Genomic DNA, 20,424 nt, shown 5'->3' on the forward strand with positions numbered 1-20,424 from the left:
ATTTTTGCATCTATGCCTTAGGACAGTCTCTGGGTTCACACGTTGCCAGAAGGTAGCGTGTTTTGATTAGCAAGCATGAACCCATCTACTCCCTTTTCCTCCCAGCTTCCTAAAGCACAAGATGGCTTACAGTATTCCCAAAAACCAAAGCCTATGTACAGTTAAGTGGTATAAGGCAAAAAGAAATTGCTGGAACTTGCCATCGATGAGATAATTTTTACCGAATGAGTGCAGGTGCTTCAACAAATCTGCTGCTGAATAGCCTTTAAGCTTTTATTTTTGTTTCCTTATCCCTGAGGTGTCTTTTCTCTTATTCTCTCCTTTCTTAAAGTGCACATAAACTATATTTAACATTGCTAGATTGAGGTGAATAAGCTCAAGTTAATAGCCAGCAGGGTTTTTTTTTTTTTGTCTCTGTATATGTATGTGTTTTTAATTGTTAGCATTTTATCCTGGCTCAGAAAAGGGGGGAATTCAGAATGCTATTTTCACAGGATGCTATTACAAAAGAGTTCTACTGAATTGGTTAGCTAAAAAGCTATTAGTAAATAATACTTCCTTAGTAAATGAAGGCCGAGGAGTGAGATAGATGTACCCTTCTTGTGGGGCTAAGAGTGAAATGAAGGGAGTGAGTGAGTGAGAGGGGAGGAGTTAGAGCTGGGGTATCAAACTCTTATTTCATTGAGGGCTGCATCAGGGTTGTGTTTGACCTTGTGGGCCGGATGGGGATGGCCATGGTGGGCGTGGTCAGCTTGACATTCGTGTCAGAGCACCTGTTGCAGCCTGAGCGCTCTGCCAGCGAAAATGGAAACCTCTGTTTTCGCTGGCAGAGGGTTGCAGGAGACCGTTGCAGCCGAAAACAGTGTGCAGCCCTACCAACTTTGTTTTTTTCTGGCAGAGACACTGCAGGCTTGTCCTTTGCTGTTTCCAAGTGGGCCCTGTGGGCCAGATCTAAGCATCTTGCGGGCCAGATGTGGCCCGTGGGCCTTGAGTTTGACACCCCTGAGTTAGAGGAATCGTAGGAATCATCTAATTCTAAGCCCTTGTTTCTTTGCCAGCAACTTCACTCACCTGTATGTAATTGCTGTTTTCTTGTGGCAACCAGATGTGATTACCGGTAGTCAAAAGTCCACTATATACTATAGCCTCAGCATTTTGCTATTATGAGACAAGTGGTGCTATTAGACTTGGAATCAGTTAAAATATATCCATAGCTCATTGCATAGTTATTGCTATTCTTCTTTCAGAAGTTCTGCCCACACATAAGGGCTTTTCATAAAGCATTTCTATCTAAAGATTCCAACACCTATTAGACTGATACATTTCAAAACATTTTGTTCAACTTAATAGGGATACCAAAGATAAAAAAAACCATTAAAATATTTTTAAGAAACGAACATCAATTACTACCATAATATTATAACAATCCTCTTCTGCACTGAAATCAAAATAAAAGGCCATTTTCAATATTATGTCTGCTGAGGCTTTATATCTATGAATTGGGAACCTGAGTCTCTTTCTTCAAAAGGACTCCATTTTTCCAAGTTGAAATCCATTTATTTTCTCCCTAATTCCCCTTTCTGGTTTCCTTTGGCTGAATGATTCTACCATGCACCTGTGCATAACTGCAAGAAACTAGCTGGTATTTTATTGGAATCTCTTTGAGTGTAGGTCTAAATAACAAGAAAGTGTTGCCTGCAGGATGTTTGAAGTCTTTCTTGGTGATGCATACCTCGAAATATGTATGAATGCCTCCAGACACTTCTACATGTTACAGTTTGCATAAGCTTGTGCCATGGAGTTGATAACTCAAGTTTTGTGGGCTGAATGAGAACATGGTGGCTTAGAATGAAATGCAAGCATCAAGATATTGCAGGACTCCCTAGAGGGCTATCTTTTGTGGCTCATTTGATGGCTGATGGCTCAGTTGTCCTCCTCAAAAATTGAGATTGGAACAATTGTTGTCTGAGACCTTTTATGATTCTTTGGTCCCCAACATGAAAACTGCAGAAGAAGATTGGATTGACTGCAGTGTTTTGCTGGGACTTGAACTAAAAATCAACCACAATCTCGATGAGAAAATTGCAGGGCATAATTTAGATATATGGATGAACCACTCCACCTCTGCAGAGGAGTTTCCCTCCATATTTGTCATTTCCATTTTCAATTTCCTTTCCCATAAGCTAGGAGGGGGTGACAAGAAGGCAATTTTCTTCCTGGCTGTGAGCAATATTTTACTTCTCTGGAGTATTGAACTCTGAAATGGATGCAGGAAACTACTCATTAGACCTAATCCCAGTGGACACAGGAAAGTGCTGAATCTCTTCACAACACCTTTATGCTGCTGATGGAGAGAATGAATTCAACAAATAATCACGTTGAGATGATCTGCATGTTGGATGTACTTCTTTTTCAATGTGAACTGTATCAGATCAAAGGGGATAGCCGAATATTTACACGCTCGTTTTCAGGATTGAATGATCTCAGCAAACTAGTGTGTTCTATTGAGATTATCACTTGAAATTATCTATGCATAGCTCAGCATGTGCTAAATCAGGGCTGTCAAACTTCTGGCCCATGGGCCGGATGCATCATGTGCTGGCCACGCACCCGCCCGGTTTAGCAAGGGGGGGAAAGTCCCAATACGTCACATGATGCTGCCGTGACGATGTGAGTTTAACACCCCTGTGCTAAGTGAATAGAACTACTGGATGAAGCCTCAGCCCTTCTAGTCACCGTCTCATCTTATATTATGGTTCACCAGATATGTGGTGGTTCACCGGCAGCCTATGCAGACAGTAGTGGAATCGGACAGTGGAGAAGAACGGGGACCAGTCCAGGAGTCTGGAGAGGACTTGGATGAAGGTCCTGCATCCGATGCTGAGATGGGTCCAGGACCATTTGGGAGTGGGGTGCTGACCTTGGAGCCTTCGGAGTTTGGCAGCAGCAAGGCCGAGGAACAAGGGGAGCCTGTTCCCAGTGAGCCTGTGCACACAGAGCTGCTAGAAGGCAAGAGCAGCTGAGACAAAAGGGGTGACTCGGGAGTAAGGCTTGGAGGTGATTGCCCCTCCCATAAGGTATAAAGGACAGGCAAAGGTGAAGAAACCTTTGTAGGAAGCAAAGTTGTTCATTCTGTTCAGATTAATCCTTGAGGCTCTGTGTGGACTCTTTATTTTGGTTGGTTTTTTTATAATTCATTTGGCACTCTAGTTGGCAGAAATTCAAAGGAAAGAAAGGTGGGTGCTTATCTCGAAGGGACTCTTTGGGACTCATTATCGGCTGGGAATGAACATAATTCCTAGCGTTGAAATAAAACAAGAGTTGTTTTAACTAAGCGCGTACTTAATTTTGGTCTCGGGAAGCCTTGGTCAGAACAAGATAATAGTATGGAAGACCACTAATAAGAGACTAAAACAGACCTCATCTCCTATAGTTGCTCCCTTAAAGCTCAATGGTACCTCCTTGTGACTTGAAAGAATAACTCAAATTTTGCCTTTGTTTGGATTAATTTTGTAAGCATTATGCAGACAAAGCCAATAACACAGAGAAACTCAAATAGTCAGGTACGAACATAATTTCCAGGGATCGCTGAGCATGGCTTTTAGCAGAAGTGGAACAAGAGGCCCTAAAAGAAACAAACCAACCTCCTGTTTAGATTGTCTAATTCATTTATGCAGAATTGCAAAATCCAGATTTCCTTGGCGCAAGTGCATACAAATTCTGAGATCAGAAAGATAACTGAGGTGCATACAGAACTGTAGTGCTAGCTTAGAGGTAGAGAACCTTTTCAAATTTTCAATTTTTGGAATGTTAAGAGCATGTTGTTCTCACAAAACGTCTACCATGAAACTTTCCTGTGCGCTAAATTGGCATCCCAGGGGGAGTGTTCAATCACAGGATGCTAATTTATTAGGAAACAGCTGGTGATGTTCTCCATACAGGTTAATTTAGTCCCTTCACAATGTTTTCTACCATCCCAGCTTTCCCACCTCTACTCAGGCAAATTGACACACTTCCAAACAAAGCCCTGAAATATAGCCACCTGCCCACCACTTAAAAAAAAAAAAAAGTGCTTGTGGCATAAATATTTTGCAAGAGGTTGGCACTTTGCTATAACTTCAGGAGAGCAAGGAACCCAACAGGGACTAAGGAAAGTGCCCACAAATACCACATTTTCTGTCTAGAGCTTAATGGATTTTGCATCTCTATTGCACCATGAAAAAGCCTAGCTTGTTCCAGCTGATTGCAGAGAAAAGCATGAACCTGCAAGGATAGTATTACCAAAAGAGCACGATTGGTTCTAGGAGTATCTCCAATGGCTTGCCAGTTTCATTGCTGTACTCTGAAATGCTGCTTTCTGGCCAGGACAACTGGAGAGAACAGTGATAGTTCCATGATTCATTGGCCATTAACGGGGCATTAATCATGCTGTTTTCTGAATTTCCAGCTGCTTTCTGGCTACATCATTAAAACCAGTAAGTGCCTTTTAAAACTATCTGTGAAATCCCACTGATTTTACAAGCTTCTGGAAATTTAGAAGGAACATAACTATCTCTTGAAGTGTTGAATTGTTTCCTGTGATAAAAATGAAGAAGCAGTAATAGAAATGGAGCAGTTTGCAGTAGCGTATCTGAAATCTCATTTCTTATGATGATCAGGAAGAAAAAATCGACTGAAATCTAGGGATGGCTGGGCTTAAAGATTTTCCTCTGGAAAGAACTGTCTTTAACTCCTGGCAGTTTGGAAATTATGGAGTTGTAGTTCCCATGTTTTTAGGTGATATTTCTTAATAATGGACAAAGAGAAAATAATATCGGCTCACAATACCTCATTTGTGCTATTCTTGGCTTTTGAACCTTACAGATTCCCTTTATGTATTGACAAAACTCTGATAATATCAGTGATAGAAGTAGGCAAACATTAAGAAAACCTGCCAAAGGATGAATATCTTTTATACAGAACATTCTTTGTTTAATTTGGATGGACCGAAGAAGAAGGCTGATTCTGGGAAGAAGATACGACTTCCTAAAACTGGTATTTTATGGCATACTATTAAAATAGCATGCTAATGGGTCAGCGAAGAAGTTGTTTAACTGTCCACATATTCCTTAGCATTTCAGCTAAATACACATATTGCTATTGCATATCAAAATTCTACTATATGTTCACGGAAATCTAACCATGGTTAGATCCTTCTTTACAGCATATTTGACATTTAGAGGTGTATTTAATTGATAGTTGCCCCTCCACAATAAAGAAAATTTCAGAAGGTGTTAAATTTTAAAATAGCTAGGTAGCTTTTATTTCAGGTATCCTGTAACTTTTTTTAATACTTCAGCCAATACTTTAAATATTGCCAAATTATTTAAAAAAAAAATTATTTGAAATAAAAAATTATTTCAAATATTCAAAAATATTCATTGAAAGATTATTATGATCAGTGCACTTAGCGCTCTGCCTAGGGAATATCCTTCAGACTCTTATAGGACTGATCTTGAAACTGTCCAGAAAACCACGACTCTGACAAATTGTAGACCCAAAAAAGAAAAAAAGAATTAGATTCTTAGAACATTTCAGAAGTGGGTTCTAAGACTATTGGAAAATTACTTGAACAAAATCAGAACAGGGTTGAGATTTGATGACGTACCTAATAACAATCTGGATTCCATGTTCGCTGAACAAGATAGCACTGAGGTGTCAGTAAGCTGAAAGACAAGATGTCCTTCAGGGTCTTACTATATTCTACTCTGGAAGTGATTTTGAGTTTTCATTGCCATTAACTACACGTCTCACAAATTCTGCTACTCTACCAGAGGTGGTATTCAGCAGGTTCTGACCAGTTCTGGAGAACCGGTAGCGGAAATTTTGAGTAGTTCGGAGAACCGGCAAATACCACCTCTGACTGGAGTTTTTACAGTATCCTTCCCCTGCCACACCCACCAAGCCACACCCACAGATCTGCTGGTAAAAAAATTTGAATCCCACCTATTATTCAATTCTAGTCATTCCTCTGTGCTGCCAAATACATAAAATGTTGAATATTTCATTATTCTCTTCTCATGTTTTCTTCAAGTTTCATTTCTTTATTCTAAATAAAAATGTTTTCCTTTTTGGAAATACATGTTTGGAGGCATTACATAAAAAGATCTAGTGAAGCCAATCATTAGTCGTTCAGTTCTGTTGTCTCTTCAGCTTTATCATGTTTTGGAATAACAGCACAACAGAATTGGAAGGGACCTTGGAGGTCATCAAATCCAACCCCCTGCTTAAGAAGGAGACCCTATACCATCGGTTTCTGACAAATGGCTGTCCATGAAAGATAAAACCAGTTTATTTTTTAAAAGTCATTTATTTATTAAATGTATTTGCCGCCCATGTCATTTTGAAGTTATATACTATCTGGGTTGTAAGACGACCCCCACCACCACTGAAACGCCCAGAAATCCCGCTGAACGGAGTCAGGGTAATAGCTTCGAGGCGCGGAGAGCGGAAGCCAGGGGATCCGGAACCGAGGCGCCTCGCAGCCCACAGCAAGGACAGCGTATAGACCCCCCCACTTGGGGCGTTTGGCAAAACGCGCAAATAGACTTTTGTGAGATCCACTAAATAGGTAATAGCAGTTAGTTACTGTGGGAAGGAAGTGAAGAGGAAGGAAGCTTATGGGAGAAGAGAAAATTACAAACCAAATATGAGAGCTTATGTTTTGAAGACATTCCACCTTAATTAACTTGCTGTAAATCTGGCTGAGAATTTGCAGTTTGAAAGATTGGCTGTTTTTATCTCAGATTAGCCTTAATGATGCTTTCCTGAATGCAATAGGATTCTTGCTTCTTGGATTTGTTAATTATATGTAGCTTGACAACAGTTCTATCCTGTATGTCCTGGGAACAGTAAATCTCTCACCATTTACAAGCTATAATTCTCTGGGAAGCCTAATAGAAGAAGTAGGGTACTGGAATGTGAAGGGATTCATAAGGGGAGCACGGACATGTTTCACGATGACTGGGTTGTCAGCAAGCCAAGACTGGAGCCTTCTGTCCCTGATACTATCTTGGGTGCATACAGTCATCTTTCAGCTTTTCCTTTTGTTTGTGAATAAGATCCTCTGCCAACTATGCCGTCACCTATATCCTAAGAGAAAAATCATTTGCCCTCTGCTTGTGCAGTTGGGCAAAAGGAACAGATTGGAGTAGAAATTGGAAACATTCCCAATTTTTTTTTTTCTCTAAGAGAAATGCCCAATGTGCTGGGGAGGCAGAAGAGTTTTCTAAATGTAAGAAAAATGAAAAAAAAAAAGTGTTTGTATTGCAAGCTTCCATTTGCAGTCAATCCGGAGTGCCTCTTTAACTTGACACACTCATGTAAAAACCTAAGAGAGTTTGCTTGTTTTCTTAAAGACGTTTCATTACCCTGACTAGGTAACTTCATCAGTGCTAGTGATGGTGATGTTACCTAGTTAGGGTAATGAAACGTCTGCAAGAAAACAAGCAAGCTCAGAGGCTCCCAAGAACCCCTCATTTCAACCCTGAGCTACAAATAGTCTCCTTTATTGAAACCTAAGAGAGCACATTTCTTATGTTTGCTCTCTTTCTCTCGCTTTGTGTCTAGCCTTCTGGTAAGAATTTGAAATGCTGGTCATAATTTAAAAACCTGTGACAGAACTCTCAGCCCTCATCATGGCCAAAGTTGGAGAGGCATAAAACTTGGAAAGGGAGTTTTAACTTGGCTTCCTTTAGAGAAAACTCTGCCCACAGGAGACCATCAGCAAAAGGTTGCCATATGGATGATCCTGAGTCTCTCGTTAAAGTGTTTGAGTGTCTGCAATTTTCAGCATGCACATAACACAAACTGTTCTGACTCGGCTCCCAAACACGACAAACCCTCTAGTTAAATCAATGATTCCTTTGTTAGGTACGCCAGCAGCCCTGGCAAAAAGTCTCTCTCTCTCTCTCTCTCTGTCTCTGTCTCTGTCTCTCTCTCTGTCTCTGTCTCTCTCTGTCTCTGTCTCTGTCTCTCTCTGTCTCTGTCTCTCTCTCTGTCTCTGTCTCTCTGTCTGTCTCTCTGTCTCTCTCTCTGTCTCTGACACACTCTCTCTCTCTCAGAGAGAGAGAGAGAGAGAGAGAGAGAGAGAAAGAGCAGACTAACAAGTCTGTCAGGCAGGGAGATGAATACTTGTCTGCCACACCTATTCATCTCCGCCCCCTTCCTTTTATCCCCAGAGCTAGGGTGGGGCTTCATTAGCAGCTGTGGCTCTTCTGACCCAAGGATCAGCCCATAGATTTCCACTGCTCTCCTCTCCTCTGCCTTCTGCACAGCCTCAGATCAGGCACTGGACCAAGCTGTTCCTCCTCTTCCTCAACAGCTACCTCCAGACCTGGGAGCTGTTGACTCTCCATCTGAGGGCTGACAGATGGCTCAGACTCTGCCTCTGTCTCTATCTCTATCTCTGGCAGCTCCATTCTCTCTCCCCGGCTGGGAGCTCTCAGGTTTCCTCGATGCTGGCCCTGACTCCCACACCGCCTCTTCATCTGATTTGGCTGTTGGAAGGGCCGGCAGCCGACAGGCCACAACACAAACATACATAGAAGCAACAGAAGAGGAGAGCAGAAACGTACACACAACACACTGTATTATTTCGTTAGAGAAGAAAATGTAGACCCTCCCTATAGTCACTGTTGGTAAAAGGGTCCCACAAGCATGCTCTCTGCATGCTTTCCCTATCATAGTCCCCTTATGGTTTGCAGCCATGCCAGCTGGGTTATCATTGTATAGAGAGAGATGCAGAATGATCATGCTTGCACAAAATAAAATAAAGAAAGGCTTCTTCGTGATATTTTGCTTTCTTCTTCCTTTACAGTTCTGCTGATTTGTGACCATGCGTGAATACAGTGAAAGCAAGGAGACATGTATGACCATCTGTCTCAAATACCTGCTGTTCATCTTCAACTTCTTCTTCTGGGTAAGGAACTGCTATTTGGGGTACTTTCCTGCATCATGCTGTAAATCTAGGGGGGCTTTTTTTGGGGGGGGGGGAGGGAAGAGTAATGAAAGTTTATCCAATGTAGTATTGTAGCCAGAGTATTAGATTTGGATTGCAAAGACCCAGATCCAAGTCCACTCTCGGCCAGCTTAGCTTGCGTTGTATGGCTGCTGCTATTGAAACAAAATGGAAGGAGGGAGTTAGGTATGTTGCCTTAAGCCTTTGGAGGAAAGTCAAGATATAAATGTAATTAATACAGGCTATCTATCTGCCTTTATTCCATTTTAAAGAATGACTGAGATAAGGCATTCAGGCAATCGTTTGCCTTAGTGTGTATGGACCTTTTCTGCTCCGAGGCTTGCAATTTTCTAAAAATGACTAGGAAGGTAGCATCTGAAACCTTCATTTATACAGAAGATAGATTTTACCCTGACCTTAACTCGCCGGTTTAAGTCTTGCACAAAATTAGGAGTTACCTTCTTTTTTTTTTTTTTTTCTTGTTTGAACTCCATGCTGCATAGCCTGGAAGCCCACCAAAAGAGCTTCAAAAGCCTAATAATGGGGCCCAGGATAACATTTTGAAGATAACATATTGGAAGGTCCTTGAAACACAAATACATGGGGTGTTTGTATTCAGGCTCTCTAATGAATTGTTTCTGTGCTTGTATGGCTCAGATACCTAGGGAAAAGTGAAAATGAAAGAAATGCTTAGATGTATTCCGGGAACTTAAATCTAGAACTCCTAAAGTTGCCAAGGTTGAAAAAAGCTGTGCTATAATACCCACACATTTCTAGATATGGTCCAGTACATGTGGAAGACACCAGTTGGAAGAACATTGGATTAGATGATTCTGAGACATTTTTTATTTATTTATTTATTTATTTATTTATTTATTTATTTATTTATTTATTTATTTATTTATTTATTTATTTATTTATTTATTTATTTATTTATTTATTTATTTATTTATTTATTTTGTCAAGCAATTATAAGAGAACAGGTATAAGTATAAACATAGTTATGAATACATGAAAGGGATACATATAAGAAAAATAAAAGAAACAATAGGACAGGGACGGTAGGCACGTTGGTGCGCTTATGCCCCCTACAGACCTCTTAGGAAAGGGGTGAGGTCAATAGTAGACAGTCTAAGGTTAAAGTTTTTGGGGTTTGGGGAAGAAACCAGAGTCAGAGTATTCCAGCCATTGACCACTCTGTTGCTGAAGTCGTATTTCCTGCAATCAAGTTTGGTGCAGTTTACCTTGAGTTTGAATCTATTGTGTGCTCTTGTATTGTTATGGTTGAAACTGAAGTATTCATTGATAGGTAGGACATTGCAATATATAATTTTATATACAGTATTATACTTAGATTGGACCGAAGGTGGCGTAGTTCTAGGTTTTCTAGGTCTAGAATTTCAAGTCTGGTGGCATAAGGTATTCTGCAACGAGCAGAGGAGTGGAGAACTCTTCTTGTGAAATATTTCTGGACTTTCTCAACTGTGTCAATATCAGATACGTAATGCGGATTCCAGACTAATGAACTGTATTCAAGTATTGGTCTAGCAAATGTTTTGTATGTTCTAGTTAGTAGTGTGATATTACTAGAGAAAAAGCTACGTAGGATTAGGTTAACAACTCTTAATGCTTTTTTGGCTATGTAGTTACAGTGGGCTCTAGTTACATTTGACTGTAGTTACATTTGACTGCAGACACCTCTCATTCATCCTGTATGTGTTTCTCTCTCCCTCTTTAGCTGGCAGGTGGAGCTGTGATGGCAGTGGGCATCTGGACCCTGGCTGAGAAGAGTGACTACATTAGTCTCTTGCAGTCCAATATATACCTGGCAACAGCCTACATCCTGGTGGTGGCAGGTGCTGTTGTCATGATTACTGGCATACTGGGTTGCTGTGCAACTTTCAGGGAACAACGGAGCCTGCTGAAAGTGGTGAGTTTCTCTTATTTAAATGGATTACATCTGGAACCCAGAATGTGAAGGGGAAAGTGTTTAGTCAGACGAAGACAGGTTAAATTAGAAAAGAAACCCGAATTTGGGGCAGTTTGAAAAAAGAACTACTCTTTCTGTCTTGGTTTGTTTTAGTTCATATATTGTAGAAAATTCTAAATATGGAATGGCAAAATACAGATCAGTTTTGCTCCAGCAAAATTATTTGGTGGGAAAAAATCTAGCATATTTTTTCTGACACAGAAGAAAACAAGTACTGAATCGGTTGCTTTGATGTCCTTTTTCTGTACATGTGACGTGACAAAGAGCAAGGACAATGGAGTCTTCCTCAACTTTACAGTCTCCATGCTGGCTGAGGTGTTCTGAGAGCTGCTATCCCAAAGCATTTGGAGGGTGTGCCACATTGAGGGGAATAGTTGTTATAGTTTTTAAAGATCAAGTCACCCTTGAAGATATGTTTGAAGTTCTTCTAGCAGTTTCAGAAGATGTTGGTGCTGGACTTGGTTTGCAAGCCAGGCCATTCCACTCTGGCTGCACACAAGAGCTCACTGTGTTGGAAAATTATCTCTGTTTGTTTTTCTTCCCCAAAGCCAAAACTTACAGATTAAAAGTTGGTACAATCTTGTAGGTTGTTTTGCCATAGAAAACTAATACTTGTCTTTTTGGAAAGAAAAGAGCTGTTTGTTTCTGCATTTTCTCCTCTAAGTGGCTGGCTGTGACAGATCGATTGTCTCCTGATTTGGGGCCAGCAGTTCATTTGGCCTGGCTGGCTTTGGCTCTGGCTGTTTCTGCCAAGTCTGAGCTCAGCCCATAGTTCAAGCATCTGTGATTAGAATAAAGAGCTGTGCACTTGTATATGCTCATTTCTTTCTTGTTGAACATTAAGATGAATGGATATGATGGTCCAACATGGTGAGTGAGCATCCAGGGACAAGTAGGTCTCTTGTGGGCTTAATGATTCAAATCTGGTATCAAATGCCTTGGAAAGAAGGCACAGGCTTCAAAATAAATTTCTTCCTTTACCTCTGATGATGAATTCCCATTTCCTCTCCTGTCCCCCTTCCAGTTGCTGTGTAAGTCACTGGTTGCCCTTCCAAGAGCAGGCTGTTGAGGGGAAAGTCTTTATGATCCCCATAAAATGGGTTAGCAACTCTTAACAGCCACAATGCTGAAGTTTTGACTTGCACCTTCATGATTAGGCATGTTCTTTATATCCTTAAGTTCAAAATAAACTCAAAATTGTCATTCTTCCTCTCTTCTAACTCTCCTTAATAATGACCTGGTGGAATTCCCCCCACCATATTTTTTCCTCTGTCAGTAATAACTTTGATAAATTATCATCCACATTTAAGCATTCATAATAGGGTGTGAGGTTGGTCTTTTTTGAGAGGAAGTTGACAAAAGTTGGACTACAGTCAGGGGTTTTTTGAGTGTGTTATGTGCCTTCTGGTCAGTATTGACTCCGGGAGATTGCCTGGACTAATCCCTGCAATTTTCTTGGCAAAGTTTTTCAGAAGTGGTTTGCCACTACCTCCTTTCTAGGTGCTGAGAGAGAATGACTGGTTCAAGGTCACCAGCTGGTCTTGCGTCTAAATCAGGACTCGAACTCAGTCTTCTGCTTTCTAGCCTGGTGCCTTAACTACTTTACCAAATGGATCTTTGGTTATTCGGGTTTTCTCCCACGTAAAATTGGAAGTATCTTCAATTTCAAGTACTTCCAATTTTACACGCGAGAAAACCCGAATAACCAAAGATCCATATATCCACCAGACTGTCAATTATTTGGAAGCCTGCACTCACAAACAAAAAAATATCCACACCACAAGCCAGGCAAACAGATTCCCCCTGATACCTCCAGCTCAAACACACCTCAACCAGGCACCCAGATGAAACCTAGCTTCCTAACAAATGATAGCCGTACATTTACTCAGAGCCAAGCTGCACTAAAAGCCTCCAATACAGGAACACAATGTTGCCAGCCAATCAAGACACAAAAAAAGCCACAAAACAGACAAGATATTAGAAACACCAATCAAACAGAACACAGCAAACTTCAAGACCAATAAACACAGACCAAGACTCCCAACCAATCAGGATGAAGAAAAAACCATTCTGGCACAGCAGTAGGCTAGCCTCAAATTTAAAACTGAAACAACTGTAAAAGTCTGACTCACAGACGAACACAATATAGAAGCCTGATGATGGCAGATGAGATTCTGCCGAAACATTGCTACAACTTTAAAAGCACAACTATAATGACGTGGGAAAATACCCGAACAAAGCTGAATGCCATACATGTAAGTACCCGCGGAAACTTAAGGAAACACACACACACACACACACACACACACACACACACACACACACTGACTTTCTTTTAAAATTCTATTTAAATATTTTTAAAATATCAAAAGTAAAACGTAGAGTACAGCAAGAAGGCTAGCAAACAGTAGAGAGGTATTTGCAGGTGACAGCTGCAAATCTCAGTTCCTACTGTGTCAATTGCTAGATTGCAACTGACAGGGATTGGTAATAAATTCATTGTGATTCTATAGACCAGTCTTTCTCCTGCTGGCAGAGGATGATCACAGTTCTAGGTCAATATGTTTAGAAGGCATCACATTTGAGAAGAGCATTACTGACCTTTGATGTTCTAGAGAAGAAACAGCTGTGTCCTTTTTAATTTGAGAACCGTGGGCTGTGATAATCTGTGAATGGAAAGAGAAATATAATCTAATTGGACCATATTTGCACAACCCAAGAGAAGAATTTGAAGAATACAAGCATAAGAATCACCTTCCTAGCTCATTGGCGAGTTGTTTCCTTTTTAAAGATCTCAGCTGATAGAGGGATGACGTCAGTAACATTACTTATTCTATTTCCAACAAAAGTGACCTGTGGGTTAAGGCGTGTTTCTGTTCTATTTGCAACTCCTTTTGGTATGAAGTCCAGTCTTGAGTTAGCTAGCTCTCTTGTTTACTCATGCCTATGGTATGAAAGGACATCTTGTCCAGCATGCAGATGGTCAGAGGCTTCAACAAACTTTGTGGGATGTGAAGGGCTGACATTAGCCAAGAGCAAAAATAAAATAAGATTAAAAAAATGAGGTTTATTATTTAACTGAATAAATGTGTTTATAATCTAGCCTTCAATTGTATTTACTACTAGCATGGACCAACATATAAATTAAAGGGGGGAACCCCCCCAAAATAAAATTAGCCAGAACAAAACTAAGGAAAATTAGTTTCCTAACTAATTAGGAAACACTACAACAACTACAACCACCAATACAACAGTTTCATAGTATTTTTTTTAATGAAGTCCATTATCTTAAAACAACATACCGTGCTTCTCACAAAATAAGGCCAGGCCTTATTTTTTTTGGACCCCCGAAAAATTGGCTAGGCCGTCTTTTCGGGGGTGACTTAATTCCCCCCCTTGCATCAGGCGGGTGGGCAGCGACGGCTTGGATGTTGACCTCGGCGTTGGTGGGGCACTTTGTATCAGGAGACCTTCTGCCACCATTGCTTTCCCTTCTCCCCATGCTGCTGCGGCGTTTAGAGCAATGCTGTGGCATTTGGCGCAGCCACGCGCGGCCAGCCAGGGCTCCTCCCTGCAACTGGAGCCCAGTGAAGACACTCGGCTTCAGGCGCTCCTGTCGCCGCCTTCCCTTCGCCTTCGAAGGCAAAGCCAATTCTTTTAAAAATGATGCCCTACTACCGGTACGACAAAGCCTCCCCTGCCCAAGAGGGCAGCCCAACCCCACATGGGGAGGCGAATCTCCCGGGGCCACAGCACAGGATCGGCCCACCCTGGGAGAAGCGCCCAGCCACCCTCCCTGCAGAGGAGTGGAGAACTCTTCTTGTGAAATATTTGTGGACTTTCTCAACTGTGTTAATATCAGATACGTAGTGTGGGTTCCAGACTGATGAGCTGTATTTGAGTATTGGTCTAGCAAATGTTTTGTATGCTCTAGTTAGTAGTGTGATATTACCAGAGAAAAAGCTACGTAGGATTAGGTTAACAACTCTTAACGCCTTTTTGGCTATGTAGTTGCAGTGGGCTCTAGCACTTAGATCATTAGAGATGAGTACTCCAACGTCCTTGACAGAGTTTGGATCATCAACAAGGTCTTGACTATTCAGTCTGTATTCATCTGGAAGATGAAGCATCCCAATTATCAAACCATCATAGTAGGCAACATCATTAAATCTTACTCCCTGCTGTGCATTTCCAAGCAAATGCAAGAAGGTTGGATAAATAGCAAAAAAATTTGAAGTCATAAATGGGACGAAATTCTTGGTCTAACAGTGCCCCCAAGTCCTGCCTTCTTTGTATGTTAGTCCTCAAATTTTAAGTCCTGGGTTTTTCCTCTTGAATTTCTGAGTCAAAGGCCATGTTTGCTCATGTTTCCTGACTTTGAAGTTTTTGACTATTCACCCCTGTTTAGCTAAAGAGTTTGTTGTGGCAAATGTGCAGGGCTGATGTCCAGAAGCAAAGACACTGAGATCAGATCAAAACAGTATAAATCCCTCCAGTTCCAAAGCTAATAAATGAATAGCAAGTCCATTACTGTGTAAGATGGAGGAGGTTTAATAATTTGATCTACGTGCTGTTATTAAATAGAGAGCTTGATTTGCAATAGCTGAACTTCCTGGTTATTAGGGCTTCTTGTTTCTGCAATAACATCAATGTGTGTTGCCTTGTCCTGCTAATTCTTGAATGTGGATTTGAGTTCCTTGAGATCTCAGGGATAAAGGGAATGTCCATTCTTTGAATGGAACTGATCTACCATTCTGTCAGACATGCCCCCATTCCCAAAGTCTCCCATTTTTCTCCCACATTCCTCAATTCCCAAAGGCTCCCACACCCATCTATATGAGGTTCTTACTGTAATATCCATCCCCCCTCCCCAGGCAGCTTCCATTTATATTCAGAGTCAACCCAGAGCCAGTCAGAACGTGCAGCCCATCAGAAAGTTTGGGTTCCTTGGTATGCTGCAAATGCAACTGTTCATCCATTGATAGTTCACAGGAACTGCGCAAACTATTTCAGTGGATAGATATTCCAGATTGCCCTTCCTAAATTGGAAGCCTGTTCAATTGTAAATTCTTCCTCCCTGCCATTGAGATATGGAGGTGATAGAACAGACTGGGAGCAAGGGAGCATACCAGAACATAGGGTGGAAAGCAAGAGATATCTTCTGAATGTTGGGAAGCTATAGACCAAAGGCAAAAGAATATGCAGGAATGGGAAATGGTCCGTCAACCTGGAGCCAACTTTTTAGATGTTCATGTGGAGGGAAGAACTATCCTTAGCAATGTGGAGAATCCCTGATGGTGACAGTTGGAGTGCTTGTAATAGGCCTTGAATGGCCTGGAGAATCCTTGAAGAGGTCCCGAGCAGATCCTGGAGTAAATGTGAGAGGTCTGGTAGAAGAGAGCCAAAAAGCAATAGGGAGCAATCATGAATGGTAAGTGTAAGTGGTCTGAAATGACAAATCTATAGCGACATGAATTGAGTAAGTATACTGTTTGACAGGATTGTTGAGCATAGCTCCCAAGAATGTCATAAATTGGAGATGTCTAAGCCTGGTGTGGGGATGAGATAGCTGGTTTTGTTGCTCTCTTAGCCATCATGTCAATTATAAATCCTGCAAAAAGTTGATGGGGAAATCCTCAAAGCAGTGGGTAATTCCTATATGAAGGTAATGAACCTGTTCAGTTGTTCTTCCTTGCAGGCAGAGAAGCGGAAGTTTGACTTCAGAGGGCTACTTCAGTAGCAACATCTTATGAGGATTTGAGCAGGAAGTCTGACTAGAGCTACTGTTGTGGCAAATTCCTTGCCACCCTGTTGGGCTAGAACTGGTTCATTGTCTTGATTAACTGGACCATTGCATTGCACCTTGATACTGATATTAGTGCAGGTGATTAATGACCTGATCTCCAGAAGGTCTATAGCCATAGCTTTATCCTATGAATGATATGACATATGCCAGTTAAACTCCCTCCTAACTCCACATTCCAAGCAGAGAGAAGTTGGCTAACCAGATTAATTCAGAAGATTAGGAAGTCATAAATATGTTATCTGCAAAGTTATCTGCAGAGCAGCATTTTCAAATCCAGTCCTCTCTTTCTTCCTCTTTCTTTTAGTCTCTAGCTTCATATCCTGGGTCTGTTCCTCTTGCCCTTTTGAGTCACGGTCATGTAGTTGCTTGTTTTCTGACTTCTCCATTTGTTCCTTTTTCTGGTGTGCCTATTGGAGATGTCTACATGACCACTTTTAAGCCTCACATTGGTGTTAGTGTTATCTGATCTGAATGTTTTTAGAGATTGCTAAGTAGTTGGATCTTTAAAAAAAGTTTATCTCCTTTATTCTTTTGTGAAGTTCACATCTGATAATTCAGCACAAAGTGCTTGCCTACATTTTGTTGACTTTCGGTACTACTAGGAGCTACAAGAAGCTCAGGTATTTCAAAATGCTTTCTGCCCTGAGCAATTAAGCATTCCACCACCATCTAACAAGCTTGTGATGAGTTTTTACTGATGTCAGCTGCAGGGGTTGCATTTCAAAACAAGTAGTATTGGCAAGAGGCGTAGGAGTCACAGCTGTGAAAGCAATGGGTAAGGGAATATAATTTAGTGGTAGAGCACATACTTTACACACAGAAGGTCTACAGATCAGTCCCCAGACTCATTGAAAGGATCTTGGCTAGCAGAGCTGCAAACAATCTCGCGCCTATTATTTTGGAACTCCATTGCCACACAGTAGACAAAGGTTTAACATCAAAAGCCATGCTTTAGTTAATTACGATTTATGGAATAAAGCACAAGGACTGTTATTTTGCAGTGTCCAAGCAAATCTCATTTTGCTGAATTTATATGGCAGTGAAGACCTGTTTTTGTCTTCCCCTTCAAGAAGTATCAAGAAAGCTATCAAATAATGTATTAAGAAAGCTATCTTCTAGACAAGATAGATGCTTGTTCCACTTCTGAGTAAGATGAACTTTGTGCAGCTTGTTCTGAGCATTTCATAAAATAACAAGCCCTGAAAGTCAAAAGCCATTCTTCCACTCCTAGATAGAGCAGTTGGCTGATAACCCCCCAATTTGGAGGCAACTTCCAAATCCAGTTCTTCTCGGCCAGGGGTGCATCATGCCTGCTACTGTTTCTCTGCTTTGCCATGCCATTGTCTTCAATGTTGAGTAGCTAAGACGGCTTTTTTTGTCCTAGTGCCGTGATGGCGAACCTATGGCACGTGTGCCACAGGTGGCACGCAGAGCCATTTGTACTGGCATGCAAGCTGCAGGCAAACTTACCTCACTGTGCATGTGTGTGCCTCACAGCTGATGTTTGGCCGGTTTGAGGCCTTTTTCGGCCTCCCAAAGGCTTGAGGAAGGCTTCTGCAGGCTTCTGGAAGCCTTGCAGGCCAAAAACTAGCCCTGTTTCATCACTTCCAGTATTTTCGGAAAAACAGGAAGTGAGGAAACGGGGCTAGTTTTTGGCCTGCAAAGCTTGCAGAAGCCTGCAGAAGCCTTCCTCAAGCCTTTGGGAGGCCGAAAAAGGCCTCATACTGGCTAAAAATCAGCTGTGAGATGCAGTGCAGGTAAGGGGGCGGGTGGTGGTGGTGGGTGGATGGGATTGTGCGCACATGTGTAGGGGGTGGGGGGGCACATTGCCTTCTGGGTGCCGGCATGTGAGCGCAAGCATGCAAGCATGTGTACAATTTTTGGCACAGGAGCCCAAAAAAGTTAGCCACCACTGTCCTAGTGTATTTTTTATAGGCAAAGTAAATCCCCATAGTGCACAGTGCTCTGCTTTAACTTCTTTGTTCATTTTGTTCCTTTAGTATTTCATACTGCTGCTCTGCATCTTCCTGCTTGAGATAATTGCTGGAATCCTGGCCTGTGTCTATTACCAGCAGGTAGGTAACATGAGAAAAGGGGGTGATCGGTAAACAGGCTACATTTCATTCCCCACAGGTCTTCTCAGCACAATGAATATTTGTCTACAGAGACCTACTCATTCTTGTCTACTCTCAGCCGGCACTACTGTGACAGTGGTAGTCATGGGGCTTTTTGGCTTCTTTCCACAAAACCCTGTAAGCACATCTGTTATGCATGGAACCTCCTAAGCTACAGATTTGTGCAAACCTACAATGAACAAGGGATTGGCATCTGGGCACTTGTGTGTCTCAAGGGCCATGCTATGATTTCAAACTGCAGTGCAAACACTTCTTTCATTAACTTTGTTCCAGTGCTCCAATAAAAATGCATTTGATTATAAACCTTGTATGTAGGCATTGATATACAGCCATTGGCCCAAGTAAGGCAACTTTTACGATGCAGTAAATTTTAGTAAACCAGGAGTATAAAATGTTGCTCTATATGATTTAGAGCAGTTCAGTAGTTCACCCATGCATACACCTGGGAGGATCTTTACCACCAGACCCATTTATTATTTAAGCCATTTACATAGCTGCCCATCTTATATCAAATTCTGGTGAGGTTCCAATCGAGAATTAAAACAGTATCAATAATAAAACAACATTAAGACCATATTAAGACCATAAACATTAAAAACAAAAACCCAGCACCAAGTCAAGCTTCTGACACGAGTCGCCTCATCCTATCCCATAATAGAAATAGCACTTAGACATATGTACCACTTCATACTGCTTTACAGCAATCTCTAAGCAGTGAGTCAGTCAACAATCTGGGTCCTCAGAAGGATGGAGAATGGAAAACCGAGTCAGCCTTGAGCTGGTCAGGATCAAACTCCTGGCAGTGGGCAGAGTCAGCCTGCAAATACTTCATTGCAAATACTGCACAGTTGGCTAATTTAATATAACATGAAATTGATCAGAAATGAGTCGGTCTGAAGCCATTTTCGTGAATTGTGAAAATACTATCTAAGGGGATACTCTGCTTACTGCATCTGTGCTTGGAATGCAAATCTTGGAATGTACATTGCCTTGTTCTCTTCCCTTTTGATTCTGTAGTACAAAATGGGATGACTGATCATCCATTTGGTTCTACAGTGCTTAACATTTTATATTACTAACAAAAGATGATTGTCACTGCAATATCTCTTGATTGTTCACATAGTTCATACTAAGAAGCCCAGAGAGGTGAGAAATAGGGAGGAATGAAGATGTGAATGGGTGACGTGGAGATCTGTTTTTAAACTCCTTAAGTGACTTGTTGTATATTTTGCAATATCCACATTGAACTGCAAGTACATAAAATCCCAGAGATGGATTCTTGTCTATGAAACTCACTTCATTGGAAATGTTAACTACAACATTTTTTAAAACCTTTATTTTGGTCTGCTTATTACTGACATATTAATTGCTAATCTTATTATTGCTGCTCTCTTTTAAGGGATTGTAATGTGTTTTATTGTACATTGGTTTTATGATGAAAATAATGCAATCATGGAAGGGCAGCTGTCCTTAAAGGGCCATTCACAAATAATAA

General features: G+C 41.3%; 1 protein-coding gene and 1 long non-coding RNA gene across 3 annotated transcripts in view; one reads left to right on the forward strand and one right to left on the reverse strand.

Moving 5' to 3' along the window:
• CD151 (CD151 molecule (Raph blood group)) overlaps positions 1-20,424 on the forward strand; it is a 48,058-nt gene that overhangs the window by 11,535 nt on the left and 16,099 nt on the right. For both annotated transcript variants that reach the window (XM_026668235.2, XM_087950824.1), the window contains exons 2-4: positions 8,858-8,959; positions 10,737-10,928; positions 18,795-18,869. In XM_026668235.2, the coding sequence (XP_026524020.1) occupies positions 8,876-8,959; positions 10,737-10,928; positions 18,795-18,869 (351 nt within the window). In that variant the 5' untranslated portion in view covers positions 8,858-8,875. The remainder of the gene's footprint in view (positions 1-8,857; positions 8,960-10,736; positions 10,929-18,794; positions 18,870-20,424) is intronic.
• Positions 1,071-13,880, reverse strand: LOC148133284 (uncharacterized). The gene is made up of 3 exons (XR_015746636.1): positions 13,743-13,880; positions 13,590-13,654; positions 1,071-1,158 (listed from the first exon to the last, which is right to left on the reverse strand). It is a non-coding gene; the product is annotated as an uncharacterized LOC148133284 (long non-coding RNA).

Source organism: Notechis scutatus, chromosome 1 (assembly GCF_049901735.1).
Source record: "Notechis scutatus isolate UNSWTSFEM ecotype Mainland chromosome 1, rNotScu1.2, whole genome shotgun sequence".
NCBI lineage: Eukaryota > Metazoa > Chordata > Lepidosauria > Squamata > Elapidae > Notechis > Notechis scutatus.